Genomic DNA, 17,385 nt, shown 5'->3' with positions numbered 1-17,385 from the left:
ACACTAAATCGGTAGCAAATTAGTCAAAGTAATTTACTACTTAAGGTTGACATCTAGTAATACTCTTTAACGATTGAATAGTATGAAATGCACAATTATTCTCAAGAATTTGCTAAAGAAATATGTAATACTTGTTTCTATCATTATTACTCCGATTTAACCCTAAAATATAGTTTATCCGTCAAATCCTAATAGGTAACCAACTATGTTTCATGTCAATTATAATTGACTAATGAATGACATAAGAAACTCTTTTCTTCTTTCATTCAACTGTCTTGATCAAGATCTTAATTTAATCATTATAATAAATGACAATATAGAGCTTAAACTTATTACTTAAGTTGACAGATTGCATCTTGATCAATCATTAATTTTATAAGTATTTAATCACACTCAATATCCTTTCAACTACAATTCTATAACTATAGGTATTCAGAATCAAAATATAATAAATAACTTATCAATTACTATGATGATCTCAAGTCCAAAGAAATTCTTATATCTCATCAAAATAAAAGAATACTCTATTGATAGTTTAAGGTACTATTAACCATTAAAAATTCTCAATTGAGTCGATTCAATTATTATATCTCCATATGCATCATCTATATATGTGATTTTGTTAATGAGATCAATTAATTTTTATCTTATAGAGACTATCATATATATATTAGTCTTTCTAGATCATTAATGTCTCATTTTAATGATCCAACGACTAAGAATATTTTAAATTAAATTATAAAATATTTTACTCTCGTTATCAAGATCTCCATCTTAATATAAAAGCTATAAATTTAATTAAGAATTTTATCAAATAAATTAAACGATAAGATAATAAATATGATAATAAAATACTATTATCATATATTAAAATAAATTATCAGTTAATAATATATTCAATATATTACACGAATAATTGGATCGTGGATATAACACTTATATCCCCAATAATTTCTACCGCGGCTTTTGAGCTCAATATATATGTTAAGAAATGAATTTTCAGCACATGACAATCTAATTAGATTTGCTTTAAGCTAGAGGGATTAACTATAAATCGAGGCTTTTTGTAACGGCCCCGGAAATATTAAAATGAAATGAGTATTTAAATATATCAAATGCGGAAGCGAGATCAAAATTTCAGTTAACATCCCTTACACGAAAACAAAAAACGTACTTAAATTATAAAAGGTTAAACTAACTAAAAGAGAAACTCGAAAACAAAGCTATGAGTATGACTACAGAGTCTCTAGGCATCCCTTTCGTCGTCCTCCTGCGGAACGGGCTCGGGAACCATGTCTTCCTGATCTAAAATGGTTAAATAAGGAGTGAGCTACACTAGCCCAGTAAGAACATCACGATATCTCACCGTCACGGAGGTAAAGGTGGGTAGAAAACACAAAAAAAACCAATTGAGCATAATTTACAATAAACTCGCTTATTAACATAAAAACCTTTACCATCCACTTTCCTCGGTGGAATTTATGAAAACAATATAAGAAAAACAATAACATTATCATAATCATGGAATAATATAAGCTGTAAAACATAACACTTATCACGCCTCTTGTAATTCAATCATTGTACAACATATCTTTTTCTCATTTACCAGCCTACTAGTATCCGTGGGGGTCCATAGGGGTCCCGCTACCCGTTAACCTTTAACATTCATAATCAGTTTCCAGGGCCGTCCCCATACCCCGTCTGGTATGGGCGCCAAAACCTTAAACCTCAATACCCCGTCCGGTATGAGGGTGAACCGGGCCGTCCCCATACCCCGTCCGGTATGGGCGTCAAAACCATAAGATCTCCATACCCCGTCCGGCATGTGAGACCACAATCCCGGTAGGGTTCCCTACGGATCCGGTCCGTCCACCATCTCCCAGGATATCTAGTTAGGCTGACCCCCATAATACAATTATCAGTCTACACAATCTTTCATTTTCCTTTTCCTCACTCAGCATCATCAATTCACATTTAAACAAGCAAATCATAATTCATGCCAAACAGACAACATACAGTATCAGTTTTTCAGTCATTCAATCCATAATTAATAAAAACGTAGTTTATGCACACAAATCTGTAAAATGAACACATCAAACCTCATTTTGCATTTAAAGCTATAAACAGGCCAAATAACAGTAAATCACCAATCACACTAGACTCGGTCTCCATTAGCCACCTTAAGAAATTTCACACATTCGTTAATTCAAGAAATACCGTTTTATCATTTTGAACTTTAATACCGTGATAGGAAAATAGGGTGAGGGGTCCTTACTTGTTTTCGGGATTCAAATACGATTCACAGTGCGCCTACAGGCTGTTCCTAATTTTCTCTGAATTTTTCCCGGGGAACTGAAACGCACTAACGGTACCTGCACGTATTTCAAAAAATCTCAAATCAGGCTCAGGCCCCTTTTTAGGCAATATCGCAACTCCGGCGCTGGCGGCGGCGAGTCGCCTCGGGTTGGCTGTTTTCGGCCGAATTCGGCCACACTCGCATCGGTCCCTGTGAGAAAACAACCCTAGGGCCCTCGGGGGGCCAAAAAATCACAGAAAAACGGAGCTTACCGGCGGCGGCGCTCTCGGGTGCGGCGGCTCTCCGGCGAGGTTCGTGTTTTGGTGATTCGGCTCCGGTCAACCTGTAGAGAAAAAAATGGTGATCACGGTGATATAAAAATTGCATCAAACGGAGGCCGGGAAGGGCCTCATCGGAGGCAAAAACCGAGAAGGGGCGCGACGGCGCCGCTGGGCTTCGGCCGTGTATTCCGGCCGTTTGGCCGAGATTTTGGCTCCGATTTGGCCACAGGAGGAATCAGCGTGGAAAAACGAGTCGGGGGTACGAAATTTACCTCGATCGGCGGTCGGAAGTTCCTCCGGTGCGGCGGCGGGTGGCGGCGGCCGGCTTCTGGTTCGTCTTCTCCGGCGAGTGGCAGGCGGCTAGGGTTTGTGGTCTGGTGTGGGGGTTCTATTTATAACCCCTTGCCCTTTGATCTAGTCCGTCCATTTTGTTTTAATCTGGGCCATCCGTGCGATTAAATCTGGGCCGTCCGATCGCCCGCTTGATCTGGACCGTCCGATCGCGCCCACGCGGATTGCCAACGTGGCCCTTTTTGGAACGACGTGGTATTGCCACGTGGCAGGTCCTGGTTGGCCGGGACTGCTGACCGGGCCTGCTGACGTGGCTTTTTTTTTTCCTCCTCCTTTCTGGGTGCTACAACTCTCCCCCCCATAAAGAAATTTGGTCCCCAAATTTGCCTCATTACTCTTGATCAAACAGATGATGATATTTGGCCCTAAATTCTGATTCCAGTTCCCAAGTCGCTTCCTTGGGCGTGTGGTTCTACCACATGACTTTTACAAATGATATTTCCCGGTTGCGGAGTATCCTGCTTTCTCGGTCCGTGATACTGACTGGTACTTCTTCATAAGACAAGTCCTCCCGGAGTGGAAGCGGTTCGTGAGCCAAGACATGAGAAGGGTCCGGATTGTACTTACGTAGCATAGACACGTGAAACACATTATGAACCCGGGAGAGCTCAGGAGGCAGTGCAAGTCTGTAGGCAGTGGTACCAATCTTGTCTAAGATTTCAAAGGGTCCAATGTATCTGGGGTTTAATTTTCCCCTCCTGCCGAACCTACTAATTCCCTTGATGGGGGTGACTTTAAGAAACACCCGGTCACCTTTTTCAAAGGCTAGGTCTCTCCTCCGGGTATCAGCATAACTCTTCTGCCTACTCTGAGCTGTCTGGATGTTCTTCTTGATCTTAACTATCTTGGACGTGGTTTCTTCCACCAAATCCGGGCCAAACAATCTTCTATCGCCCACTTCCTCCCAACAAATCGGTGACCTACACGGACGCCCGTATAGCGCCTCGTATGGGGCCATGTCGATGCTTGCTTGGTAACTGTTGTTGTAGGCAAACTCTATCAGGGGTAGATGGTCATCCCAATGGCCCCCGGAGTCAAGGACACAAGCTCGGAGCATATCCTCCAGCGTACGGATTGTCCTCTCTGATTGCCCATCGGTTTGGGGGTGGAAGGCAGTACTAAGGGACAGCTTTGTTCCCATAGCTTGCTGGAAACTATTCCAAAACCGAGAAGTGAATCTGGGATCCCTGTCGGATACCACTGTTATTGGGACTCTATGCAGTCTGACTATTTTCCGGACATACATTCTTGCCAACTTGTCCAAAGAATCAGTCATTCTGATAGCCAGGAAGTGGGAAGACTTAGTGAGTCGGTCAACAATTATCCATATGACATCATGTCCCGATCGTGCCTTGGGTAGTCCCGATACGAAGTCCATGGTGATGTGTTCCCACTTCCACTCTGGAATCGGTAAAGGCTGAAGCAACCCCCCTGAGCGTTGATGTTCTGCTTTGACCTGCTGACATACCAAACACTTAGATACAAAGTCGGCTATATCTCTCTTCATCCCATTCCACCAGAATCGAGGTCGCATAGTTTGGTACATTTTTGTACTTCCTGGATGCATGGCGAACCTTGAACTATGAGACTCTGTCATGATGTCTCTTTTTAATTCACTGTCGTCTGGGACACACATTCTGTCCTTGAAACGAATCAATCCGTCGGCAGAGATCTGAAATTCTGAGTTCACTCCCTGTTCTGCATCCTTCTTGCGGGTTACTAGGGCGGGGTCGATTGACTGGGCTTCTTTTATTCTTTGGATTAACTCGGGTTGGACTGCTAGGTGGCTCAACATGTGGCCCTCTTCAGATCTCGCAGTCAAACCTGCTGCGTAGCCCCAATGGACCTGCATTCTGAAACCATTAGATGGGCTAGGGTGCTTGCACTCTTCCTGCTGAGGGCATCGGCTACTACGTTGCCCTTACCTGGATGGTATAGGATGTCACAATCATAGTCCTTGAGGAGTTCCATCCACCTTCTCTGACGCATGTTGAGATCCTTCTGAGTGAAGATGTGCTTTAAGCTCTTATGATCGGTGTAGATATGAAAGGTCTCTCCATACAAATAATGGCGCCAGATTTTCAAGGCGTGTATGATTGCGGCAAGCTCCAAATCATGGGTAGGATAGTTCTTCTCATGATTCTTTAGCTGTCTAGACCCATATGCTATAACCTTTCCATGCTGCATCAGGACACAACCCAGGCCCAGATAGGAGGCATCACTATAAACTGTATACCCTCCTGATCCACTCGGTAGAGTCAGCACGGGTGCAGTAGTCAGTCGCTTCTTCAATTCTGAAAAACTCCTTTCGCAGTTCTCATTCCAATCAAACTTTGCATTCTTCTTTGTGAGTCGGGTTAGAGGGGCCGCTAGACTGGAAAACCCTTCGACAAACCGGCGGTAATAACCTGCCATCCCTAGGAAACTGCGAATTTCCTTAACTGTTGTCAGCCTTTCCCAACCAAGTTCCGCTTCAACCTTTTTGGGGTTCACCGACACCCCTTCCTTCGATATAACATGTCCTAGGAAGGCGGTTTGCTCGAGCCAAAATCCACACTTGCTCAACTTTGCATACAACTTCTTTTTCCTGAGTACCTGTAGGACTTGGGCAAGATGATGGGCATGTTCTTCTCTACTTTTTGAGTAGACTAAGATATCATCGATGAACACGATGACAAATTTATCCAAGAACTCTCTGAAGATTCTATTCATTAGATCCATGAAGATGGCCGGGGCGTTGGTTAGCCCAAACGGCATAACCAGGAACTCGTAGTGTCCGTACCTAGTTCGGAATGCCGTCTTGGGGATATCTTCTGCTCTTACCTTTACCTGATGGTAACCTGATCGTAGATCTATTTTAGAAAAGATCTGTGCACTCTGCAACTGATCAAAAAGGTCATCAATCCGAGGAAGAGGATATTTGTTCTTGATTGTTACCTTGTTTATCCTTTTGTAATCAATGCACAGTCTCAACGTTCCATCTCCCTTCCTCGCAAAAGTAACCCCGGCACCCCATGGGGAAACACTGTGTCTAATGAAACCACTGTCTTGTAGCTCAGTGATCTGTTTCGTTAATTCTTCCATCTCGATGCGACTCATTCGGCAAGGAGCTACTGAGATGGGCTGGGTACCTGGCTGTAAGTCTATGGTGAACTCGACCTCCCTGTCCCTTGGTAGACCGGGCAGTTCATCCGAAAATACGTCTGGAAAGTCTCGGACTACTGGAATCTCTTGGATACAAACTTCTTTCTTGGGTTTACCATGTACCACGTCCGGGTCTGCGTCGATATCCTTCTGGGTAAGGTTGTAAACTCTACCCTGGATTGGAGGCCTTCTCTGATTCTGGTTCCTAGGGCATTCCCTTGCATAGCGCTGGGCACTGCCGCATATGCGACAGGTGTCGTTGAGGCGGTAATAGGGTCGGTCCCCGTGATCCCTGCAGCAGTATTGGCAGATCTTCCCACGTGCTGCCCCCGTAGCCTGAGGAGGGGCCTGGACGGCAGGTCTGGGCCTCTTACTGGGTTGGACAGGCATGATAGGTGCTGGCCTGCGGAGCGGGGCTGAGAGTCGGGAACTTCCCGCTAGCTGAGGGCGGGTATCAAAGCTCCTTTCTATGATCTGCGCCTTCGCCAAGACTGCCGAATACGTCTCGAGTTCCATCACGAGTAAGTGCAGTCTGATCTCCGGGCGGAGACCCCACTGGAATTTCCTGGCCTTTCGGCCCTCATCCATCAATGTCTCCAGGGCATGTCGGCCCAACTCTAGGAACTTACGGGCATAGTCCGACACTGTCATATTTCCCTGGACCAATTGAGCAAACTCCATTTTCTTTAGATGTTGGATGTGTTTAGGGAGATACTCTGCATGGAAGGCCGCCAGGAATTGCTCCCAAGTAACTGGTGTAGGCAGGGTGGCCCGCTTGAGCTCCCACCAGCGTACTGCTTCCCCTACCAGCATGTAGGAAGCAATGGCAGCCATCTGCTCAGGAACTACTCCCAAGGTCTCGAAGGCTCTCTCAGTCTCTGCCAGCCAATATTGGGCCTCTTCAAAAGAGGATCCCCCTGCAAAAGTAGAAGGGTTCAGTCTTCTGTACCTCTCTATGAAGCCGGGATCGATCAAGGAAGGGGCGGGGTCCCGAGGTAGAGGGACTGGGACCGGCTGAGGGTGAACTGGGGGACCCTGTGGTGGCACCTGCTGATGTGGTGGGGGTACTGGAATGTGCTGTGGCGGCGCCTGCTGGTACCTTGGCTGTGGTACCGGGTCGTACCGCGGCTGTGGTGCCGGGTGGTACTGTGGAGGAACAAGCTCCTGCTGGGGTGGCTCGGGATCAGCCTGCTGTAGCGGGGGCTCAACCTGCGCTAGCGGAGGAGGTCCGGGTAACTCCCTTCTCTCCTCTTGCCTTTGCTGGGCAGCTACGAGAGCCTCCACCATCTCAAATAGTCTGTCTAAATCCTCCTGAAGCGAATTATCTTGGGCCGCTCGGTTTAGTGGGGGCCTTCCTCTCCTCATTCCCGTGTACTTGCATTCACAAGGAATGATTGAGTAACGATATATCGGTGAGTATTACTCTAAGGCACTATTGTGTAAGGGATGGGTCCGAGGAAATGCGGCTCTGATACCAACTGTAACGGCCCCGGAAATATTAAAATGAAATGAGTATTTAAATATATCAAATGCGGAAGCGAGATCAAAATTTCAGTAAACATCCCTTACACGAAAACCAAAAACGTACTTAAATTATGAAAGGTTAAACTAACTAAAAGAGAAACTCGAAAACAAAGCTATGAGTATGACTACAGAGTCTCTAGGCATCCCTTTCGTCGTCCTCCTGCGGAATGGGCTCGGGAACCATGTCTTCCTGATTTGAAATGGTTAAATAAGGAGTGAGCTACACTAGCCCAGTAAGAACATCACGATATCTCACCGTCACGGAGGTAAAGGTGGGTAGAAAACACAAAAAAGACCAATGGAGCATAATTTACAATAAACTCGCTTATTAACATAAAAACCTTTACCATCCACTTACCTCGGTGGAATTTATGAAAACAATATAAGAAAAACAATAACATTATCATAATCATGGAATAATATAAGCTGTAAAACATAACACTTATCACGCCTCTTGTAATTCAATCATTGTACAACATATCTTTTTCTCATTTACCAGCCTACTAGTATCCGTGGGGGTCCATAGGGGTCCCGTACCCGTTAACCTTTAACATTCATAATCAGTTTCCAGGGCCGTCCCCATACCCCGTCTGGTATGGGCGCCAAAACCCTAAACCTCAATACCCCGTCCGGTATGAGGGTGAAACGGGCCGTCCCCATACCCCGTCCGGTATGGGCGCCAAAACCATAAGATCTCCATACCCCGTCCGGCATGTGAGACCACAATCCTGGTAGGGTTCCCTACGGACCCGGTCCGTCCATCATCTCCCAGGATATCTAGTTAGGCTGACCCCCATAATAAAATTATCAGTCTACACAATCTTTCATTTTCCTTTTCCTCACTCAGCATCATCAATTCACATTTAAACAAGCAAATCGTAATTCATGCCAAACAGACAACATACAGTATCAGTTTTTCAGTCATTCAATCCATAATTAATAAAAACGTAGTTTATGCACACAAATCTGTAAAATGAACACATCAAACCTCATTTTGCATTTAAAGCTGTAAACAGACCAAATAACAGTAAATCACCAATCACACTAGACTCGGGCTCCATTAGCCACCTTAAGCAATTTCACACATTCGTTAATTCAAGAAATACCGTTTTATCATTTTGAACTTTAATACCGTGATAGGAAAATAGGGTGAGGGGTCCTTACTTGTTTTCGGGATTCGAATACGATTCACAGTGCGTCTACAGGCTGTTCTTAATTTTCCCTGAATTTTTTCCGGGGAACCGAAACGCACTAACAGTACCTGCACGTATTCCAAAAAATCTCAAATCAGGCTCAGGGCCCCTTTTTGGCCAATATCGCAACTCCGGCACGGCGGCTCCGCCGTGTTCCGGCGACGGCGCCGCCGCTGGCGGGGGCGAGTCGCCTCGGGTTGGCTGTTTTCGGCCGAATTCGGCCACACTCGCATCGATCCCTGTGAGAAAACAACCCTAGGGCCCTCGGGGGGCCAAAAAATCACGAAAAAACGGAGCTTACCGGCGGCGGTGCTCTCGGGTGCAGCGGCTCTCCAGCGAGGTTCGTGTTTTGGTGATTCGGCTCCGGTCAACCTGTAGAGAAAAAAATGGTGATCACGGTGATATAAAAATTGCATCAAACGGAGGCCGGGAAGGGCCTCATCGGAGGCAAAAACCGAGAAGGGGCGCGGCGGCGCCGCTGGGCTTCGGCCGTGTATTCCGGCCGTTTGGCCGGGATTTTGGCTCCGATTTGGCCACAGGAGGAATCAGCGTGGAAAAACGAGTCGGGGGTACGAAATTTACCTCGATCGGCGGTCGGAAGTTCCTCCGGTGCGGCGGCGGGTGGCGGCGGCCGGCTTCTGGTTCGTCTTCTCCGGCGAGCGGCAGGCGGCTAGGGTTTGTGGTCTGGTGTGGGGGTTCTATTTATAACCCCTTGCCCTTTGATCTCAGCCGTCCATTTTGTTTTAATCTGGGCCGTCCGTTTTTGATTAAATCTGGGCCGTCCGATCGGCCGCTTGATCTGGGCCGTCCGATCGCGCCCACGCGGATTGCCAACGTGGCCCTTTTTGGAACGACGTGGTATTGCCACGTGGCAGGTCCTGGTTGGTCGGGACTGCTGACCGGGCCTGCTGACGTGGCTGCTGACGTGGCTTTTTTTTTTGTTTTTTGTTTTTTTTTTTGTTTTTTTTTTCCTCCTCCTTTCCGGGTGCTACACTTTTACCATACTAGTTTTTCTACATCCATTTCATATTAATCTTGAATCCTCAAACCAAATAAGATATTCATACTTTATAATGAATTAACTATAATATAGACTATAATTTGTTCAATATATATCTGTCATAAAATTAGTTTATAATTTACTTAGTATTTATCTTTGAAAAATTAGTAGCTTTATATTTTTTACGTCAACAATTGCTGATATTTGAATTTGTTTAAGGTCTAAAATATAAAATATGTATGTATATATTAATGATATTTGAAATTGTTTAAATCTAAAATAATATTACATCAAATACAATGTTCCTTTTTTGGAAGGTGTAGATATTAAATTGGTTCATATAATATTTTTAAGTATTTGGATTGTTCATAAACTAATTTTTTACTCTTTTAATCTTTCTACTTTTTAAAAAAAACTATTTGTTAAATATCACTAATAATATTAGTGAATTTTCAAAGTGCCAATAAGTTGGACACATTACTGTTTTCAATTTAGTAAATTTTTATATCTTACTTTGACACATAAAAAATATTTTAGTTTTTAATTTTTAATTTTCAATATAAAACATTAAAAAATATTTTAATTTTTAATTTTTTCTTTTTTCTTGTCTGATGTGTCGACGAATTCTTCTTTATCCTCCCAAAAAATTCACCAAGCTTCTTTTTCTATTTGACCTCATTAATGCCTTTATTTTTTTCCTTCTCTATTTTGGAAATCTCATGTTTTGAACCTAAAGTTGGTGGTGTTTTGTTTCTTGTTAAGATTTGCAAGAACATGGTTCTTGCTATTGCTTCTTCTCGAGCTTCTTGTGCTAATTACAAGCTTATAATTCTATTTCAAACTCAACTCAACATGTTGTCACACTTTGTTGTTGATCGTCCTTGAACCAAACCTAGAAGATGACAAAGGTTTTGTTGAAATTGAACTTTTTTTTTTTAACGACAAATGATTACAGAAGGGGGAGACTTTTGTCTAGGAAACAATGAACCACCAATGGGTGACACGGAAAGTTGATTGTGCAACAAGCTCCATTAGTGACATCTTGGACCATGAAGCAATAGATGATGTGAGTAAATTTTTTTTTTTTTTTAGTTTGTTAGCTGTTTTTAATTTTTTTATTAAATAATAATTAAAAAATTAAATTATTTTTTACACAAAACATCAAATGACTTTAAATATTAAAATATATTTAACTAAAAACAGTCATTTATCCAATTTATTGTCACACAATAAATCTACTAACAATGTTATAATATATAGGAACTAATATAAATATTTCTTAAAAAAAAAAAAAGAATAAATATTAATAGAAAAACTAATTTAAATATTAAAAAATAAAGTAAAAAAAATAATAATTTAGTAGTTACGTACTTTTTAAATTGTTACAAAGACTAAAAAGATTTTTAAGTATAATAATTTTTTTTTTAAAAAAATAATCAGATTCGACATCTAAGAAAAATAAAAGGATTCCTTCTTTTGGCTGAAAGGAAAAGTTGTACTTGTATGGATGGGTGCGGGGGAGGCAGTAGACGTGCAATAAGATGGAGTGTGGTGCTGGCTCATGCAGAAAGATGTAGACGTGCATTGGTCAAAAGCAGATGGACTCAGTGGTCAACAAAATAAGAGGATCACAAGAGGACAACAACCAAAATAACAGAAAAGATTCCGTTAAATTGGCATCTAACAACCGTACGAGATGTCCATTGACCCATAACACGCGCTGTATTTGACCGCCGTTACCCAACTGACCGGACAAGAAAACAAACGTCAAATTAGGGTATTTATGAAAATTGACTTTCTACATTTAAGAATAGTTGATTGGGTTTTTGTAATGAAATGTTTAATTGGGTTAATATATAATAAAGAGTATTTACTCCATATAAAAGTTGAACAAAGAAATAAATAAATTTATATTTTTCTTTACATGAGAACAAATGGGGAATAAGGCTCAAGAGATATTTTAAATTTATTTTCAAGTACGTAGAGATTATTTTATTTTTATATAGCTGTTTAACAAAATAAATTATACGTAAGTCTTTAATATGTTAATATAATTATAATTAACAAATTTCCAGAGATGGAAATTGAGGTCAGTGAATGATGATCCCTCTACAACAAAATATAACAAGAAGATATGGGCCTTGATTCAGCCCAATTGTGTCTCAGATTATTCAGTACGAATATTAGTTTACTAAAATTCTCTCACTTACCTCTATAAATATATATAAACGTAAGCGATGTAGTTTCCAATATTAATTCCTTTAAACTGGACAATCGTATATATATATATATATATGTATATAAGTTTCTTGCAAAAAAATAGTAATTTTATGTATTATTTCAAAGTAATTACTTTCTGTACTAATTTTTTTTTTTAAAAATATAAAATAATTTATGTACTATTATTTTCTATTCTTAGTTTTTGTACTTGTAAAATATATTTCTAATTTAATTTATCATTGTTGAAACACACTAACACCATTAATATTAAATTGAATATATAGTAATTTTAGTCAAGTAAATTTTCATAATGTTTAGTATGTAAAAAATAATTTAATTTTAATTATTTTAATATAACAAAAATATTAAAAATTAAAAACACATAAATAAAGAAAATAAAATTTCTCCTTTCTCCCTTCCACCATCATCTGCAAGCTTCCATGAGATCAAAGCGAGTCGACTTGTTAGATCTCATGATTATAGTGCACAATCTATTACTTTAAGCCGGAGGAGAGAGAAGGACGCCAAAGAAGTGATTACAAACACTATGAGAAAAATTTTAGTTTACTACTACCTAGTCACTAGTTGGCTGACCTACAATCACTCGAAAGGAATGTTGATTGTGAACTGCACAAGAGGAGCAGCAGTGTTTGTGGAAGCAAAAGTCAACCCCAGTCTATACCAAATTTGAGATATTACGAAACTCGACCTACTAGAAATTTTTTATTTTTGTTATAGTGATTTATTACTATTTTTTTTTATAAATAAATCAATTAAATTTATTAATTAAAATTAAAAGAAACTAAAGGCTAATATTAATCAAGTGAGGAGGAAACTTTTTCTTTTTAATTTTATGTTTTTTTTTTTAAATTTTTTTAATTTTTTAATAAAATTAATTGAAAGTCAAATTATTTTGTAAACATGGCATCTAACATGCATAATGCTCTAATAAAAATATAACACATGTGGAACCTGAGTTCATATGAAAAATTCACTAATGACGTTGGTGTGCATGATTAGAGACTAAATCAAAAAAAATTTGAAAGTATATGAACCAAAAGTGTAAAAAAATATCTTTGTATATATATATATATATGGTTCACAAAGAACATCCTATGCCTATGTGAAGTCAACATGGATCATTTTCTAATATATACTTACTACTCTTCCCAAGGTAAATTGGTTTTTCCTTCAATGACACTATGATAAATACTCTTCCCAAATGGCCCTGCTTGACCAGGCTTGTTTGTTTGTTTAATTTACATATATTGAATTATAAAAATGATGCATTTCTAAACAACTGCAGGTTCAGAATCATGGAATAGACAAACTGTTAATGGAGAAGGTGAAGCAACTCGTCAACTCTCACTATGAACAAAATTTGAACAAAACCTTTTATGAGTCAAAGAAGTACCTCTTATATAGACTGGGAAAACAGCTTCTTCCTTCGGTGTCGTCCCTCGTTAAACATAGATGAAAATTTAAACCTTTCAGAGGATCTTTGGGGAGTCAATGAGATATATATGAAACATAAGTGGAGGATTTATTTAGTATATAATTGACTCATAACTGACGTATAAATGCAGCAAAACAATGGATGAGTATATTGCTCAACTGATCAAGCTGTCCGAGATTCTTTCCAAGCTCATATGTGAAAGTCTTGGTCTTGACAAGGATTGCATAAAGGAAGCATTCTCAGGATCCAAAAGTGCTGCAGTGAGTACCCTCAATGTCCTGATCCAGAGCTTGTGAACACACTGTTGGTGGTGGGATTATACTCCTCATCCAAGATGACCAAGTCCCTGATCTGCAGTTTCTAGGAGATGCAAAATGAGTAAAGATCCCTCCATGAAAGAACAACAGCATGTTTGTCGATACCTGTGACCAATGGAAATCTTGAGTAGTTTCCGTCATGTAATGGCTTTCTCCATTGCTACTTTCTACAATCCTGCCAGTGATGCTGTTCCTCTCTTGAGCTCCAAAATTTTTATAATCCCAATCATTTCCTTTTCCAAGATTACCTAAAGCTATATGCAACCACAAAGTTTTCTGAAAAGGGCCCTAGACTGGAATTCATGAAGAACAGAATAACCAGTGGAAAGAATGGCCTCTTGGCCTAAAGGTTACTACATGACTTACAAATTACCCATGGGTTTGCTTTTCCAGTTCTGTTTTCATGATTTCATTCGAAAATGCATCTTTGTCTCACTCAAGAAGCAAAAACTTCGAGCAAAAAATTAGTTTTAATATAATAAGAGATCATGAACATGCTTCATTTTAACAAGAAATCACCAACATGCTTTCATCCCCTCAGATTTGTTTCTTAGTAGTTTCAACCATTTTTGATAATGGAACCATTAGAGTTCTATCAGACAAATAATCTGCTAGTAAAATGACAGTCAAAATGAAAAGTCTTAAATCAATAATTCGATCAAGAAAATTCATAATAGTTTATTCATCAGATTTGACTAAACTTTGTAATTTCTTTCACAACTAGATCCATTTACATCAACTGATTAATGAATTAGCCCTTTAACCTGTACAACATTAAAAGGTTTGCATTTTTAATGCACTCTGTCATATAGTCTGGGATAAAATCGGAAAAACAAATGAAATAGAAGAAGATACTCTTTCTTTGGTAGATCTAAAGTCAGTAAAACCGATATGTCTCAGACCTGAGCTCCCCATATAGAGAGAACCAGAAGCAAAAATCGGGGCTAGCATTTGTAATAGACCAAGCTACTTAGAAGATGATTCTTTTATATATTGGTTCCATGAGAATCTATCGATAAAACAGATGGAAGTCCACCGTTTGAATAATTCAAGTAGAAATATGGAATTTTTTCTGCCTCTGTATTGAACTAGGAAGACCTCATCATAAAAGACTAGACAATATTGACTAATGATAAACCACATACAAAATGATGTAACACAACTTGAAGACCTCATCAAATGTCTTCTACTTGAGTTTTGCGTCAACTTGTTTATAAGTTTTATTAAATTCTTTATAGAACTAGCCTTCTTTGAGAAATTTTGTTGAACAGTTCTGTCTGCTCTTCTACTAATATCTCCAATCACAGACGTAACAGAAGCATAATTTAGTCGATTGCATATAACATGGTATCTATTGGCCAATTCTCATTGATGTTTTACACATATATGTAAGAAAGTATCATTCCTAACTAAAGTTACAAAGAAAATAAAATATCTTAAAGGCCTTCAAACCTGAACTAAAGTAGGACCACCTCATGAATGAATTGGAAAGGCCTTTTTTTCCATTACCTTCCGATGGAGCACAGACAGGTGAAAAAGCAAGGACGTTCATAGGAAGTAATAATTCAAGATCAACAAAATCATCCGAAAGACGTTCTGTAGAACAGCTACAAGGCAGCCAATTTTGATAATATAGATTTTGCAACAAGAGTATCAGTGCGTTCAACTGCTTCAGTCAACAAAAGCTTATTAGATTTCAACAAAGGGCCATACTTAGTGACCAGACATAACAAAAAGTTCCCAAATTTCAAAGATTTAGAAAACCTTTCGGCCAATTCTCTAATCTGTTGAACAACATGATCAACAGAATCCTTAGTCAAATGAACATGCTGATTCAAGATATTCTGAAAAAGGCTAAAGAGCGATTCTGTCCACACTAATTCATCAGAGATAAGATGCTTGTGGGAAGGGAGACAGACAAACTTCCTCTCATCTTCTCCTACAGACAGAAGCTTCTGGCAGAAGGCAGACACATGAGCCGGGTGAAAGCACTCTTTGAGAACATGTGTGATTGCATCACAAATAGGGTTGTTGATACCTGTCCTCCGCAGTATCAAAGGAAACAATAACGCATACTCCGCAGCCTTCTGGTGGAGTTTACAATACTCTATCGTTGCAGTCATCATAACACGAGAGGCTGGTTCCTCAAGAACCAACAACTTAGGAAGGACAATTGATGAGAGAACTTGGCTTGGCCAACCAAGCTCCTCTTCATTTCCAATTGAAAGATGAGATATCAGAACTGAGGCAACCTCATCATCTGCTTTCCAAGGTTTAATCAAACCCAAAATCCCAAAAGAATCTCCTCCTCTGTCTAAACAAAGTTGTTGAATTTCACTGGCCAAGATTGCAGTTTTGGAATGAGACTCAAAACTCAACAATCGATCTCTCAAACTAGATGCCATTTCAACAATTTCAGGCTCTAAAATAACATCCATCGGACAGTTAGTCTCGTTTTCATGCACAACTTCCTTCGTATCTTCTTCCGTTCTCTCTGCAATTTGATTCGCTGAATCCTCGTCATCCTCACTAGCACTATGGAACGTACTTGAATTTATTTTATCGGCCGATACAGGAAGCCAAGATAGAAGCAAATCGCTACTATCAGCAACGTTGCTAAGCCAAGCCGGCATTGATTCAAACTCCTTAACAACTCTCTCTTTTTCAGAATCCAAATTCAAACCCGAAATCCATTCATCGTATCTCTCAGACACTACATCGAGCAGATTGCGCGCAGCCTTCTTCACCCAGAAATCAAGATCTAGATCCCCATTCAATATTTCTCTAGCCAGAGAAGCCAAATCCTTAGAACAAAACCTCTTGCGCTCAAAAACAAGAAAAGACAAAATCCTGGACTGGACCATACTGGGCAGAGTCTGTAGGAAAATCAACCTGTTGAGGAACCACGACTAAGAGTCAAAGTGAAGGGAACACGAAAAAGCAAAATAATAAGAGCGATGTGGATTTCACCTGATTGTGGTCGGAGGCAAACGCGGTGACGAAGAAGAAGAAGAATGTGCTATGCAATGGACATTTTGGTTGCAGGATTTGGTGAGCAATGAGATGAAAGAGGTGGTGGTTAGTGGGACTGTGGTTGTGGTTGAGGTTGATAACGAGGAATTGAAAGACTGCTGTAACCAGAGGGATGCTTCAGTTTCCGGTGTCGGATTATTCAGAAAAATGTCCAAGAGCGGAATCCATTGTTCCATTTTCCCTCGCTTCCTCTTCCTTGTTTGGAACCAGAGAAAACTACAAGTTTTCCGAGAAAGCGCGGGGAACCTTTTGAACGGCCAAAGCATATAAGAAAATCAAGCATCTATGATATATATATATATATATATATATATTATTTAACTTTAAAATATTTAATTAATTTCTATATTATTTTTAAATATTTAAATTGGTACATACATACATTCTAATGCATAAAAGATTTTTCTTTATATTTGGAGGCATAGTTGAGCTTTGATACCATTACATGTCAAATTGGGTTCTCTTGCATATGAGCTTTCATTATGTTAATAAGAGGTTATACTCTTAAAATTAATTTTAATTAACATAAATTAGAGATACCTATATTATATTTGAGACGAATATTACAAA

The 17,385-nt window shown here is 39.9% G+C and overlaps 1 protein-coding gene and 1 pseudogene across 1 annotated transcript; one reads left to right on the top strand and one right to left on the bottom strand.

Annotated features, from left to right (window-relative positions):
- Positions 1–10,771: 10,771 nt before the first annotated feature.
- On the top strand, positions 10,772–15,074 carry LOC110811194 (1-aminocyclopropane-1-carboxylate oxidase 1-like; annotated as a pseudogene).
- A 23-nt stretch (positions 15,075–15,097) lies between these two features.
- Positions 15,098–17,074, bottom strand: LOC110811181 (fanconi anemia group E protein FANCE protein). Its single transcript, XM_022037594.2, has 2 exons — positions 16,753–17,074; positions 15,098–16,674 (listed from the first exon to the last, which is right to left on the bottom strand). The coding sequence occupies exons 1-2, from the start codon at positions 16,989–16,991 to the stop codon at positions 15,390–15,392; spliced, it is 1,524 nt and encodes a 507-aa protein (XP_021893286.1). The 5' UTR covers positions 16,992–17,074; the 3' UTR covers positions 15,098–15,389.
- Positions 17,075–17,385: the final 311 nt, after the last annotated feature.

The sequence above is a fragment of the Carica papaya genome, chromosome 7 (genome assembly GCF_054855325.1).
Source record: "Carica papaya isolate Zhongbai chromosome 7, ASM5485532v1, whole genome shotgun sequence".
In the NCBI taxonomy this organism is placed as follows: domain Eukaryota; kingdom Viridiplantae; phylum Streptophyta; class Magnoliopsida; order Brassicales; family Caricaceae; genus Carica; species Carica papaya.
This window is presented reverse-complemented; position numbering and strand designations above follow the sequence as displayed.

Excerpts from the sequence above, each read along its gene's own strand:
- LOC110811181 (XM_022037594.2), bottom strand. The coding sequence starts at position 16,991 with ATGGAACAATGGATTCCGCTCTTGGACATTTTTCTGAATAATCCGACA. Across the intron at positions 16,675-16,752 it reads TTGCCTCCGACCACAATCAG|GTTGATTTTCCTACAGACTC; the intron begins GTGAAATCCACA and ends GTTCCTCAACAG.